This window comes from Equus quagga, chromosome 12 (assembly GCF_021613505.1).
Source record: "Equus quagga isolate Etosha38 chromosome 12, UCLA_HA_Equagga_1.0, whole genome shotgun sequence".
NCBI lineage: Eukaryota > Metazoa > Chordata > Mammalia > Perissodactyla > Equidae > Equus > Equus quagga.
This window is the reverse complement of record NC_060278.1, coordinates 35462073-35477482: the sequence shown is the minus strand read 5'-3', so window position 1 is coordinate 35477482 and position 15410 is coordinate 35462073. Positions and strand designations below refer to the sequence as shown.

Sequence of the window (15410 nt, the reverse complement as noted above, 5' to 3'; positions counted from 1 at the left end):
TTTTCATCACCCAATCAGTAGCAAACTTGACCTGATGCATGGATTTTTATGACCTTTTCAAAAAAATCTCATGTGGTGTGAATATCTTTTGCTACAGAAATATTGTGTTTGGTTATGGGATGGTGCCCCAGACTCCACTGGGTGCTACGTGATATCCACATATGCACTACACGACCTACCTAAAATTTGAAAACTTCTGAATTGTGAAACCAACGGGCCCCAAGAGTTTGGATAAGGATTGTGGGCCTGGAGTAGATTTTCCTCATGTGGGCTCAGTGTTGCTGAACTCACTGTGTATCATGTAGCTTGGAAATGTAAACAGAAATAGTACATTTTTCTTGAGAGTACTTTTGCTGACCACGTATCTTTGAAATGAGAATATAAGTCAATGTACGTGCCACTGCATTTCCACAGCTTTCCTGGAGCTGTGTGTGGAGGGAAACACTTTGCACTGGGTTTCAGCAGTCCTGACTTTACTCCTCATGCGTCTCTCTCTTTTGTGGTCATGAGAAAACCACTTAAGCTCTCTGACAGTGAACCACTTTCCTCAGTTGTAATATTTGATTTAGACCAGATACACTTTAAGTCAATTCCCAAATCTAAAGACTAAAAAAAATGCAAAAACTAAAATTTACAGGAACACAATTTTCATTAATAAGGTTTCCACCATACTGTATTTTCATGTCCTTTACATTATTTTTTAATTTTTTGAAAAAATCACACTTTAAAGTCAATATCTATCTTATTTGCGTGATGCCATGATATAGAAGTTGAAATCAATCTTTCTGGTTTATTTCAGATTGTATCCCGAGGTGTTCCCATGAGGGCAAGAATGATTCACTCTCTTTCAGGAAAAAAGTCTGCCATTCCCTATGGAACAAAGTCCCAGGTAGGTTTGCCCTGGAGCTATGGGATTGGTTATAGCGGAGTCTGACGTCTGGAACTTGCCACTTGCTTGTCAGTGCCTCCTTTCCTCTCTAATCTTATCTTTGACATTGCCTGCCTCAGTCTAGAATTCAGGAACATATACTAGTTAACATATTAATTCATAGGAGATGCTTAAAATAGGGTTGAGTTGCTAATAAACACTGGATAAGTGTTCATGATTATCGCCATCATTTTAGGCTGCTTTTGCCTCTATGCCTTGCTCACGCATTTCCTTCCCATCTCCTTTCAGCTCCATAGAGAAGATTACCATGTACTCATTGTCAAGCAGAACATGCGAGTACAACTCTAAAGGGTTGCCCGATGTTGTTGCCTTCCCGGGACTCTCTTGCCCCAAATTTAATTATAATAGAACTTATAGAATGAATCAGAAATGCTTTCAGTATTGTATAATTCCTAAAACAAGAGGTCAGATGGTGATGTGGAGTTTATAAAAGAAAATCCACTATTCTGTTTTGTGTTTTTCCTCTTATCTTTTACATAGTAATGTGCAGAGTTGGGCACAGTGTGTACTTTTACCTGGTTACACCTTCTAAGTTTGTTTCTTTGGGAGAGAATGCATGTACCAAACATCCATCAATGAGAGAAAAACTCCAGCATGCTTTGTGCAACAATGATTCATTTTATAAAGTGCAGAACCCAAGTGAGGTTCCCCTGCTTCTGAGTCTCTGACCTTCCGCAAGCTCCATTGCAGGCAGAACAGTGCTTCTCAGACTCACCTGGTATCTTGTCAAAATGTGGTCTGACTCTAAAGGGCTGGGATGGAGGCTGAGGTTCTGCATCCTAACACACCCAGGCGGTGTCCACGCTGCTGGTCCATGGACCACACTTTGGGTAACAAGAGATAAATCCCATATGCTCCTGGGAACAAGGTCTTTGTGGATCTTGTGACCATAAAAGTGGCTGAAGAGCCTCATTTCCACAAGGATGGCTACTATCAGAAACAAAAACAAAAACAGAAAATAACGTGTTGGAGAGGATGTGGAGAAATCAGAACCCTTGTGCACTTTTGGTGGGAATATGATGCAGCCGCTGTGGAAAAGAATGTGGCGGTTCATCAAAAGCTTACAAATAGAATTACCATATGATCCAGGATTTCCACTTCTGAGCATATATCCAAAAGAACTGAAAACAGGGTCTCAAAGAGATATTTGAACACCCATGTTCATAGCAGCATTACTCTCAATAGGCAAAAGATGAAAGCTATCCAAGTGTCCATGGATGGATGGATGGATAAACAAAATGTGGTATATACATATTTGAGATAATATAAAATAAATATATTGGTCTCTGCTCCTGGTTCCTGGCACAGAGGTCCTAAAACCCTTGTAATTTCCTGAGTGATAAGAGCAGTAGGAGAATCTTTTGTTCTAAAATTTGGTCTTTGACCCCGGTTCCTAACGCAGAGTTCCTAAATCCTTTGTAATTTCCTGGGTGATAGCAGTGTGTTTTGTTCTAATGAGGTGACTCTTGAGGGGCTCCTGAATGGGGGCTGGTCACCAGAAAGACCAAGCTATCATTAGAAGCTTGGGAGTTTCAGCTCCACCTCCCATTCTGCAGAGAGGAGAGAGGGCCTGGAAATGGAATTAATGATCAATCACACCTCTGTGAGGAAGCCTCCATAAAAATCCCAAAAGTATGGGATTCAGAGAACTTCCAGGTTGGTGACCACGTGCAGGTGCTGGGAGAGAGGTGCCCTGGAGAGAGCTCGGCATCTCCGCACCCCTTCCCACATGCCTTGCCCTATACATTTCTTCCATCTGGATGTTCACCTGTACCTTTTATCATAGCCTTTATAATAAACTGATAAAAGTGAACTGTTTTCCTGACTTCTGTGAGCCCTTCTAGCAAATTAATCAAATGCGAAGAGTGGGTCCACTTTATAGCTGATCAGTCAGAAGCATAGGTGACAAACTGGCCTTGCAACTGGCATCTGATGTGGTGGCAGTGAGGCAGTCTTGTGGGACTGAGCCCTTAACCTGTAGGATCTGTCACTATCTCTGGGTAGATAGTGTCAGAATTGAGTTGAATTGTAGGACCCCTAGCTGGTGTTGTAGAGAATTGCTTGGTGGGGGAAAACCCCCACACATCCAGAGTCAGAACTGTTGTGGGTGTGGTAGTAGTCTGAGAACAAAAGAGACACACGGGAGAAGTATAGTATATCTATACATACACAGCATAAAATGGAATACTACTCAGCCTTCAGAAGGAAGGGAATTCTGACACAGGCCACAACATGGATGAACCTTGAGGACTTCATACTAAGTGAAATAAGCCAGTCACTAAAGGAGAAATCCTGTATAATTACACTCGGATGAAGCACCTAGAGTAGTGAAATTCATAGAGGTGGAAAGGAGAAGGGTGGTTGCCAGGAGCTAGAGGACATGGAGGATGGGAGTTGCTGTTTAATGGGGACAGAGTTTCAGTTTTACAACATGAAGAGTTCTGTGGATGGATGGTGGCAATGGCAGCTCAACATTGGAAATATACTTACTGCCACTGAACTGTATATTTAAAAACGGTTAAAATGGTAAATTTTATACTAAGTGTATTTTACCACAATTAAAATTTGTTTCAAAAGGGGCTGAGGGGCCGGCCCCGTGGCCGAGTGGTTAAGTTCGCGTGCTCCGCTACGGCGGCCCAGGGTTTCTCTGGTTCGGATCCTGGGTGAGGACATGGCACCACTCATCAGGCCACATTGAGGCGGCGTCCCAAGTACTACAACTAGAAGGACCCACAACTAAAATATACAACTATATGCTGAGGGGATTTGGGGAGAAAAAGCAGAAAGAAAAAAAAAGAAGATTGGCAATAGTTGTTAGCTCAGGTGCCAATCTTTAAAAATAAAAACAAAAGGGGCTGAAAAGTAAAACATTCCAACAACTAAGGGCTTTGGGGGAGAGGTGGTGGGGAAGGATAAAAATTTTCTGTTTAATGACTTTTTAGAAATAATAATCTGCTTATTTTGGCTTTATAAAAACATAGGTACAGAGTTTGAATGCATGAGCCTGGCAGAGAAAAGAAGAGGAAGAAAGTCCGCTGATCATCTGTAGGCAGAAAAATTTTTCAGATAATTAGTATGTCCCATTTAATTAGCCCCAAATTGCTTGGTGCTATAGGAAAGAAAAGAATTGCCTCTTCTTAATGGACAAGTGCTTAATAGACAAGCTCGTGAGATTTACAAGTGCCAGTCAAGTATAAGCTGTGCATACTAAATGTATCCTTTCCATAAATAGCAATTGTCCTCCTAGGTGTCACGCCCTGGGCCAGTTGCTGACCGTGGGGAGAGGAGCTTATAACCTGGTAAAGGCAGACAGTAATTGAGTTCCCTGTGACAAGAACTCAGCTGAGTGACGGCAGGAGCGCTCAGCTGTGTGGTTCAGCCAGGGACAAAAGCTTTAGTTTTAGTTTAGGTTAGTTTTCAGAGAAGACTTCACAGAGAAAGAGTTGTAAGACAGACATGTTGCATAATTCTTCAGTTGGCAGTGAAATAGCATTGTCCCGATCAAATGAGGATCTGTTTATGGAGGAAAGTTGAGTGACACCAGATTTCTAACAAAATGTAAATTTTCGAGCTGCAAGTGTGTATTGGATGAGCAAACTTGTAAATGCAGGTTCACATAACAGGATCTTACAGCCATTAGCAACCTGAGATTCATTGAATCCAATCATCTCGCTTTACAGAGGAAGAAACAGGTTGCATGATTATGTGAGGTCAACATGAAGGGAGAAACAGGGCAGGCTTGCTCACAGACGACGGCCAGTGGAGCGCGGTGTAGGAGGCCCTCACAGGAGTGCAGGGCAGCGCTGCCCCGATACACTATTTCTTTTTCTAAACTGAGAGTGACTCGTAATAATCACCTCACCTTTCTCTTGGATTAACGTGGAACGTGCTGAGAAAGGCCAATTCATCGAACCCATCCCTCCACAGAAATTGAACCAGTGAAGCATAAATAGACCGAGGGGTACGATACGGTTCAAAATATCAGGAAAGCTGGATGAGGAGAGTGACTTGTACTTGAGACTAAAATCGGCTTCCTTACCCCCACCACTGAAGAGAGAAGCAGCTTCTTCAGCAATGATTCCCCAAGAGGGTGAAAGTGTTGGTGGGAATTCCCATTTGGGGCCTTTGATACACTAGAACAGGGAGGAAAAGATCCCTCCCCACCAAACCTGCCATTTCTCAATTCTGAAGAACTGAGTTAATGCTAAATTTACAGCCACCCCTCTTTCTTTGGTTTGCATCGCTACTTTTATATCTGAGTCAGATATGGGGGCCTCCTCGTCCTTTAAGAACCACATAAAATTGTTTTGAATCACTCAGTTCCACAAAGCCCTCCCCATGAGCCCAGGGCTCATTTCTGCAAGTCCCCAGGCAGCCTCCTCTCTTGGCTTCCACTGCCTCTTGGTGTCCATCCCCTCTCACCTGGCACTGGCTGTGTACCATGATGGTCCAGACGCGAAGTTCACCCCTTTCACCACTTTCCACAAACAATGCTCACTCAAAAGACACATGACTATGCTGAAGACGTGGGGGTCATGGAGGGCCTGCATTGAGCACTGCACAGCAAACAACTTAGAAATCCCTCATGGGCACAATTTGACCTCCAAAATCCTTTCTGAATCCCTTCTCTGAGCCTCTCTCCTCCAGCTGTTGTTTCTCTGCCTTTTCTCCCTTGTAGTGTCCAGACACTTCCCTGTCTTGCTGGTTCTTTCCATCTCCCTCCCAAATTGCACTGGGAACTATTGAAATGGCCTCAAATATACACAGCGGGTCAGAGCTCCCCGATTTTTACTCCTGACTTCCTATGTCCAAAATGGAGAAACGGTAGCCCTTACTAGGAAACATTCTCTTTTGAAGGCATTCGGGATATAGAATGTAAGCATTTTTTTCTAATATATGTGAAAAAGTCAGCACTTCAACTATTGTCTTACAAATCTCCAAAGGAGATTATCCAACGTCCTTTAGGTTTTGTTATTATTTTTGGTTGTTGAGGGTCACTTTATAGCTCTGATCCTTCTATTCATATTTATTCTTCATAAGAGCAGCCTTAGGGTAGGTACTGGGGCCCTACCCTAAGCGCCACTTGATGGGAGTGACTCTAAATTTCGGTTCTGATACAATGCCACCCATACACATGGGGGGCCCACCCAGGGGTGCTCCTGGCCCTCCCGCAGGGCCGATGCATCTCTCAGCTCCTAGGTGAGACAGATGCCAACTAATATGGAACTGATGATCAGTTATCATCAGTGATCAGTTATCATCAGTCATCGGATGATAACTGATACGGAAAGAAAATTTTCCCCATGCAAATGAGCCTTCGTAATGTGAATGTTTCCTCGTGTACTTTGAATAACAAGTGTGGTTTCCTTTGAAGTGCAGTGATTAATGACATAGAAGACCAGAAAACAGAACTTGGAACAGAGAATTAGGAGGTCCCTGTTCATTTTAATTTATAACAAAGACACAGGAAGCTCCTCCTCAGTCATTGCCTCTGTAGCATGACCAAGTTATTTTCACGCCAAGTATAGATTTAGCTGTTAATTTTAAATGTCTGCATTTGGATGAGGTGAAGATTCATAAATTAGCATATTTGTGTTAAATATCGTGATGTCCCGTAATTTGGAAAATTACGTGCTTTGAATTTTTAAACCAATAGCCTCGTGGTGAACTGCAGGGCTGCGTTATGACATTCACGGGCCCTGGGGAGGCCCTTTTGCCTTTGTGGGCCCCCTCTCTGTGCCACAAGAAAAATTAAAAATTAGATTTTATGAGCGCACTGGTATAAAGATTAATATAATCCAGGCTGTATTCATTTCTATACATCCATTACCTTTTTCTTCTGGTTTAAAAATAAACTAAAATTAAAACATTTTCAGGGACCCTGAAAAATATTGTGGGCCCAAGGGCCTGTGCCTGCTATACATCACGAACAGTTGGCCCTGCCGAACTGTCCTGTGACGTCAGAAACAGCCACACGTGTCCCAGCAAGCCTGTATCCTGCTCCTCCCAACCCATCCTCCTCCTCGCCTCAACCACACACATACACACACACACGCACAAGCACACGCCACCTTTCACACCGAAATGACAGCCTCCAAGGAGTCTGCTTGGGAAATAGCACATTTATTCTAGCAATGCTGTCATTTCTGAAGTTTTTTCACCTTCAGCTCAATTTGGAGACCTAAGATGAAAATATGAGATTTACAATTTGTTGTTAAAACAACCGTATTTCAGTGAAAATAATGCTTTTGCTACACAAGAGAGTTTGATTTTTATAGTATCAAACTTTGAAAAAGTCTAAGTTCAAACTCAAGCATGTATTTGGTTAAAGTGTTTGTTTGAAAAAAAAGCCTACTTAGCTAAATGCTCACAAAACTAAAGTTTCCAACCTCTGCTGAAGAATAAATAGTTCCTCTTGTTGAGTGAATAGCATAGAATCAATTTGTCCATTCTCCAGAAACAAACAGTGTCTACTGTGTTTTTCTTGCAGTACATTCTTTCTATAAGCAGAGAAAACCTGAACAAGGATCTGTTGACTGGTAAGTCCACTGTTTTATTCCCCAGTTGTCATTCTGAGTAAAGCACATGGGACTAATCTTGTCACCGGACTCACTGAGATTTGTTTTCTATTTCTTTTTATGGGTTATTAAGAGTAAGACAACGTACAAAGCAAAGTCCTTCTTGATACATCCTCCGGTGGCTCTTTCTCACCTTATCAATGATCTAAATAAAAATCACTTGTTCAACATGTATTGAATTCCTATAGTCTTCTAGGCACTGGAATGAACGAGTGTTCACTCCCCGATGAAGAACGCAAGTCTAGTGGAACAGCAGATATACACGAATGATTTGCAAAGCGACACGCGATTAGATTTGCATTTCAGAAAGATGAGAAGCGGCAGTGTAGAGGCAGATAGAGGCCCACAGTCTTCAGAGGTTAGGATAAGCCCTGGGTATAAAACGATGCCCTGGACTCAAGCTGTGGCAACGTGGTTGGAGGAGACGGTATAGATTCATGACGTTTGCAGGAGACCAAATAGACAGAGGGTGTAGGAAGTTGAAAAAGAGGAAGGTGTGAAATAGAACTCTCACATTTCTAATCTGAATTGCTGAAAAGGTCTACCCATTAATGGAAAAGCCGCTGGATTACTAATTAAGCCTGGAGCTTGCATAATTAATCCAATCACTTCCCATGTTGCCCTTGATCATAATGTTTTTTCCTCCTCTTCAGCGTTTGTACTAAACAGATTCACTCCCTGCAGAGCATGCTGCTTGGGTATTTCTACTATCTTTTGAATCAGTCCCTCTTGTCGAAGCCCCGCAGTCTCCGATCTTTGGAGAGCAGAGTTCCCACGTGACTTTTCTGAGTTACTGCAGAGTCCCCTCCCCAGAGCGAGTCTGCAGAACGTTTGTTGAATTGAAATGAATTGAATGGAGAGAAGGAGTGATGGGGAAGCTCACTCTAGTTGATTCCCCAGGGACTTAGGAAACAGGGCTTAGTCTTCTTCTTAGATCCATTTCTTTGCTTGCATTTGTGAGACTGCCTTTTGGATGGGTAGATGGGTGGGGTGGGGCTAGGTCGCTACATATATTCACAATCTTAAGAAAATAAATAAGCCACAAAACAGCTTTTTAAGAAAAGTAGTATAGGGGCCGGCCCGGTGGCACAGTGATTAAGTTCGCACCTTCCGCTTCGGCGGCCCAGGGTTCGCCAGTTCGGATCCCAGGTTCGGACATCGTGCTGCTTGGCAAGCCATGCTGTGGCAGGCATCCCACATATAAAGCAGAGGAAGATGAGCACGGATGTTAGCTCAGGGCCAGCCTTCCTCAGCAAAAAGAGGAGGATTGGCAGCAGATGTTACCTCAGGGCTAATCTTCCTCAAAAAAAAAAAAAAAAAAGTAAGTAGTATAGCTGACCTAGGACAATCCCTTTTCAGCATCCTCTGAATTTATTAAGATAAAAGTAAAAGTGAGCATTCACTGAGGCACCAGGCACTATGTGAAGTCCTTTACATACATCTGTTTGTGTAACCCTCCCAACGACTAGGTGAGGTGAGGTGGAATTATTTTCATCTCAGTTGTACAGATGGTGAAAGAGGCCTAGGAACTTCCCAGTGTCACAGGTCACACTGTTAATAAGTGTAGAACCTGGATTGAACTTGAGTCTGTTATTCCGAAGTCCATGCTTTTAACTACTACAGTCATTGCCTCCAATATTATATATGAAACATCTGCGAATACTAAGGAGCTAAGACATGAGGTAGATCCAATCTTGGTGTACAGATCACAAGCTCCCCTAACTATTTTTCATGAGGAATGTGCTGTGCAGCATGCAACTTCATAAATGCTATGAATAAAATAAAATGAAGGCTAATAAAATGTTAATAAAATGAATGCTAGATCTCTTGATTAGCATTAATGTTAATAAATGCTAGTTAATAAAATGAATGCTAGAGCTCTTGACTCCTCAATTTTGTTTGCAATGTAAGGTTCTTTATTCCTTTACACAGCACCAAGTGTGTGGGCTGCGCATTCACACATTCAACCAATTGTGAAAGCTCATTCCCTCTAACTGAGCAGCCCCCCCTCTGAAACGTTATCACTAAATCATTCCGCTGCGTCAGCATTTCACGTAGGGATTGTTTCATAGTTCACTGTTCTGTGGGATGTTAATAATTGTTAAGCAAAGCAAACAGAAAAAGGATACGTGGTTCAAGCAAGTTCGGTTAAGTCCGGCATCAAACAAATTTCAAAAGTCTTTTCTTACAGTACTTCTCAGGGCCCTTACTCTACTAATCTGCCTTACCCATCTATTGGCCAAAAGATTTCTTATACATAGATAAGTCTTTGGTTTGGGGCCTCTTGGATTTCAATTTTCTAAAACTTCCGATCTCATATCCAAGAACCTTAAAATCTTCAAACCCCAAATCAAACTCAAGCAAAACAGAACAAAAGATGACGAAACCTGAGATGAAAAGGAGAGAGACGTACAGACAGAAATACTGAGTTGGAAGTCAGAACCTCCAGCTTGTTTTTCCCTAATGTTTTACTCTCTGTGATCCCAGGCATTTTACCTTTTCTCCCAGGATCTTGTTACTCCATTCAGAAGATGAAATCATCTCTGAAGTCTGTTCCGGGTCTAACACGTACATTCTGATTTGTACCTTTAAAAAGCATAAATAGCCTGTGATTATAGACCTATCTGTGAGAATGAATAGAGACAAAAATCATATTTTACTACTCTGACAAGAACAAGAATAATAGTTCAGAAAATGAAATTCACTAAATTCTATAGATTGCTAGCAAGCAGAATAGAAAAGCACTAAAATAATCTGATTCTATTTATTGAAAAGTTTCAAATCTTCTTACTCAATTTTTTTTGTGTTCCAGTGCTTGATTATAAAAAGAATTAGTATCAGTAATCTATATTTGTGACAACTTGAATCAGAAGTCTAGAAGGCTTGCTAAAAAGAGATCTAGAGTCAGGGAGACTATGAGAAAAGAAATTTGGCTGAATATTTCCAATCGCAAATAAAGTCTTAAATTGGAGGCAGCTTTTAAAATAGGTGAGGCCTGCTTCTTTCCCAGGTGCTAACAATTATAGTGATGTAAGAATTTGCATAAGAATTGGTCGGATTTTTTTTTTTTTGAGATGAGAATAGCTGATTTTCATTCAACTGTCTTACTATCAAATTATCCTGGAACATTTGCCAAACAGTTGTGAAATTTTACTGTTTTCACTAACTCATTTTTAGAATGTTAAGAAAATCATAGTGTTCTCAGAAAACGACTAATACTCCAGTTTAAGTGAAATAAGAGTTGGAATTTCATTTCTATTTGTTGCCTTTCTTTGTTTCCTCAGAGGTTGAGAAATACCCCAACGCAAAGGTGCACTTTGGCCACCGGATGTTGAAGTGTAACCCCGAGGAAGGGCGGCTCACTGTGCTTGGGTAACCACCCACCAGCCTTTTGACTTCAGAGGTGAAGGGGCGGAGTGGGGAATTTTATGTCTAAACTTTGCTCTTTGGCTCTTTTGAAAGAGTTAAATGGTTACTGAAAGGGTAATTCAAACGGTTGCTAGATTCAAAGAATTTTGTATTGAAAATAGGCCCTCGATGCCTTCTGAATCCCAACACCCCCGATTCTTCTCAATCCTCATGTCGCTCACCCTCCGAAGGTCACACTCCTGGAGACCACACTGCTTCAAACCGGCTCCTCCTGTGAAACAGAGGACCCTCCATGGCCCTGCTTCCTCTGTCTGCTTTCTAGATGCTATTTGTTTGCCTCTCCTTGGCTGACTCTATTTCCTCTCAAGTTCCAAGCCTCATGTCCCACGCTCGGGACATGTCATGGGTTCAGTCCATTCAACCGCCACTTGTGATTCCCATCTCTAAAATGAACCTCTTCGGTCCAGGCCTCGACATATCTTCATTCTCAGTTCTTATTTCAGTCCTAATCAATGTTCATTTCCCATGACGCACTTTCACAGGTACATCTTGCCGTGATCTCAAACACGTCTGAAACCTTGATCATCTATTTCTCTCCAAGCACATCCCACTCCCGACCTCCCTAGTGTTTTCCAAATAATTAGTCATTCTTGATGAGCTCCCTTCCCTATTTTCTCCCACTGAATCTATGCACACTCCCCAGTCTTTCTTACTTCCTGTGGGCCTCGGAGCCAATGCTTCCTTCTTCCTGAGCACCACAGCCCCTGGGCTCTCATCCCCGCACATGTAGGCTATGCAGTCACCTTGTTCCCCCTCCGTTCTGCGTTCTGCCTCCACTTCAATTCATCCAATTACCCCTCTCCATACACCATCCCCCCAATGGAAAAAATTACTTTATCCCTTTTGCCAGAATAATATATTTAAACCTTTGTCTTAACATTCAAAATTCTCCTTTTCTCCTCCCTCAATTCCCTCCCTATTTTGCAGTCTTTTCTTAAGTTTATCTTGTGAGCCCCTTTGCTTGAACCAACTAGGTTGCTCCTAGATAATCTTGGTCACATCCCTGTGGTTGTTCACACATTCCCTCCACTTCCAACACTTTGCCTTCTTTCAAGATTCTCTTCCCTTGTGCGGGGAACTCAGCTCTTAGTTCCACTTCTGTGGCCTGGCACGTCCTCGTTAATCAGTGTGGTTGTGTGTTATTCTCATCCTTGTAAGCAAACCCACGACTGGGATGAGTGTCATCTTCACTTTACAGCTATCAACTCAAAGCCATCTGTTAGAAAAGTGAGTGGTAGATTGAGTCGCTACTTTTTATATCAAGTGGAGGTATATCACCATTTTCACCACTAGACTTTTTTTTGATGGTTCATTATATTTTTCAGATCTGACAAAGTTCCCAAAGATGTCACCTGTGACCTCATTGTAGGGTGTGATGGAGCCTATTCAACTGTCAGAGCTCACCTCATGAAGAAACCCCGCTTTGATTATAGTCAGCAATACATTCCTCATGGATACATGGAGTTGACTATTCCACCTAAGGATGGGGGCGTAAGTCCTTTCTCTTTCTCCTCCCCTTTCCACAACCCACCCCCACACTAGAGCAGAAGCATACTCTAGGGTGCTTGTTCTCAGTAGCCTGTCTCGGTCAGTTGTGACTTCTACCATGAGTACTTCATAATTCATAGTAAATTGGGGGTAATATGCCTTTCACACTTTACCTTTTTCTTTTTTTTTATTCTGGTGAGGAACATTGGCCCTGAGCTAACATCTGTTGTCAATCTTCCTCTTTTTGCTTGAGGCAGATTGTCACTGAGCTTACATCTGTGCCCATCTTCTGCTACTTTGTATGTAGGATGCTGCCACAGCATGGCTTGATCAGCAGTGTGTAGGTCTGTGCCTGGGATCCAAACCTACAAACCCTGGGCTGCTGAAGTGAGCGTGCGAACTTAACCACTATGCCACTGGGCCAGCCCCTCCCTTACCTTTTAATATGCTTTCCTGAGTAGGAAAGAAAGACAGGAATTCCAACTGCTCTACTGGAAACACACGGGGGATTTTGACATTTTTCTATTTTCTCCTGGGAGTTAAAAATGGTTTGGAAATCAGTTCTGTGGACTGACAATCAAGAGTTCTTATATTCATGATTAAATCAAATAATAGTTATTAAATAAAGTGAACAACAAGTTGTTGAAGAATTTCTGTTGAGTTTTTCTCATTCCCTGGTTCCCACGTTAAACCATATGTGGCCTGAGGGAAATACATGGTATACATATTTGATATTATCATAAGCAAAGAAATGGAGGAACTTACTAAGGAAAATTAAAATACCAACAGAAGGAATAAGGATGTTTGCTTATAAGTAAGAATAAGCAGACAGCATTAGTTAAACGCTTGACTTGATAGCAAACATCCATTTATAAGGTACTGCTTTAATCTATCTAACTGAAATTCAGATTGCTATAAAGTAGCTCATCAAATTGGGATAGTGGTATTACATTCCAACCTGTATGAGCCAGTCAAATCTGTATTTTAACATTCCATTGTCTTTCTATTTCTTCTTCCTGGTCAGAAGTGTATTCACTAATTCTTCCATGCTGAGTTTACGTTTTCAGGTGGGTTCTGTTCTCTTGGCCCAGTATCTGATAATTCTGGATTACACAATTCTATTCAAAAATTGTCCCAGACTTGAGCGGAGTCATGCCTCCTAATGTAGATTTAAGACAGCCACTTATTTTCTAGGTATTCCTATTTAATAGTAATGATTAGCGGTTTACGAGAAGTCTCTACTTTTTTAAGAAACACTGTTCTGACACAGCAATGTGACCCAGACATGGAAATATTCTTGCATGGCCCAAAAACAATCCTAGGAAAATTTCCTTCCCTTCCTTCCTCCCTTCCTTCCTCCCTTCTTCCCTTTCTCTCCCCTCCCTCCCTCCTTTAGCTTCCCTTCCTCTCCTCTCCCTTCTTCTCCCCTCCCTCTTTCCCTCCCTTCTTCTCCCTTCCCTCGCTCCCGCTCTCCCTCCCTCTCTTTCTCTTTAATGTAACAGAGCCGTCACTCCATCTCTGATGATTGGAGTGTGGGTGAGAGATGGGGTGAGCGACAGGATTGGGTGGATAGTAGAGGGTGCTTTGGGGAATTGTATGGGAAGCTCATCCTAAAGTTGCTTTTGCACAACAAGTAAACTATTTGTGCTTAAACTTTATATTTGGAGGGACTTGTGGTGAGAGGACTAATGGGCGTTACAAGGACCCTGACCTTGGGACAGCTGTTGGATAAAGATATCTGTTGAGAGGGTGACTCGGTAATAAAGAAGCTAAAAATACAAAGTGTTGTTTCCTAGGGTCATGAGGAGGGTATGAACACCAAAACGTTTTTGGCATCATGTTTGCTATGTCAAAACAATGCGTAAACCCTTATCTATGCCAATGGTGAAGACAGTAGGTATACACTATCTTCCAAATAGTTTTTAATCAGCAGTTTCAACCTTTACTATTACAGCAGATGATAAATTGGTGAGCTGTCATCTCTCCACTCCTCCTTATCTTTTAGAGCTCTAAAAGATTGTAGAAGTGATGAAAAGATAGCAAGAGGGAAAAGCAAGGACATTGGCCTCACCCAGGCTGGTCTCTTTACTCCCATCTAAAATATGGTGCTCATTTATGCTGCCCCCACTTTCTCAGCAAGTTCACCCCTACCCACGAGCCACTGTCCTTCATTTCTCATCTAATCTACTAGTCCCTTGCTTTAACCACTCCAGCCCCACAGATTTCTTACCTGCCCGGCTTTTATTTCCTATACTCCTAATTTGGCACCAAATCACTTATTGTCTCTCTACCTCCTGAATTGTTGTTAAAGAGGAGTTATTGGCTTTTCATATCTATGCATCCTGCCTATTCAACTGCATGGTAAGATCTTTCAGGTCAAAGAGTTATGCGCTTTTTCATTTCTATGTCTTTGTACTGGACTTTCTCTGGGGCTCTGGGGATAAAAACTCCAGGAAGGAACAGTCTTTTCTCCTAAGACACAAATAGCTATAACAGTGTGAAAATGTGGGTAAGGAGACTGTGCTGTGCTTTCTGTGTTCTTCTTACCATGTAAGACATATATGTGGTAGGTGTTCTCTAACCATTTGTAAAAAGTAATACAAACTTGGGGCTGGCCTGGTGGCATAGTGGTTAAGTTCACATGCTCCGCTTTAGGGGCCTGGGATATGTAGATTCAGATCCCGGGCACGGACCTAGCACCGCTGGTCAAGCCACACTGTGCTGGCATCCCACATAAAGTAGACGATGATTGGCACAGATGCCAGCTCAGTGACAATCTTCCTCAAGCAAAAAGAGGAAGATTGGCAACAGATGTTAGCTCAGGGCCAATCTTCCTCAAAAATATAAACTTGAAATAGTTGGAAAATCAACTGCATATTCTTATATATATAAAACCCCTGGGAACCTCAAGGGTTTGGGTCAACCGATTTCGGTCAATCGATCTGCCCAAGTGATCAATACTTCCT

The 15410-nt window shown here is 42.1% G+C and overlaps 1 protein-coding gene across 3 annotated transcripts in view; it reads left to right on the top strand.

Moving 5' to 3' along the window:
- Window positions 1-15410, top strand: part of KMO (kynurenine 3-monooxygenase) — a 53785-nt gene that overhangs the window by 17973 nt on the left and 20402 nt on the right. For all 3 annotated transcript variants that reach the window (XM_046678307.1, XM_046678309.1, XM_046678306.1), the window contains exons 4-7: window positions 800-889; window positions 7440-7488; window positions 10812-10899; window positions 12282-12447. In XM_046678307.1, coding sequence (XP_046534263.1) covers window positions 800-889; window positions 7440-7488; window positions 10812-10899; window positions 12282-12447 — 393 coding nt within the window. The remainder of the gene's footprint in view (window positions 1-799; window positions 890-7439; window positions 7489-10811; window positions 10900-12281; window positions 12448-15410) is intronic.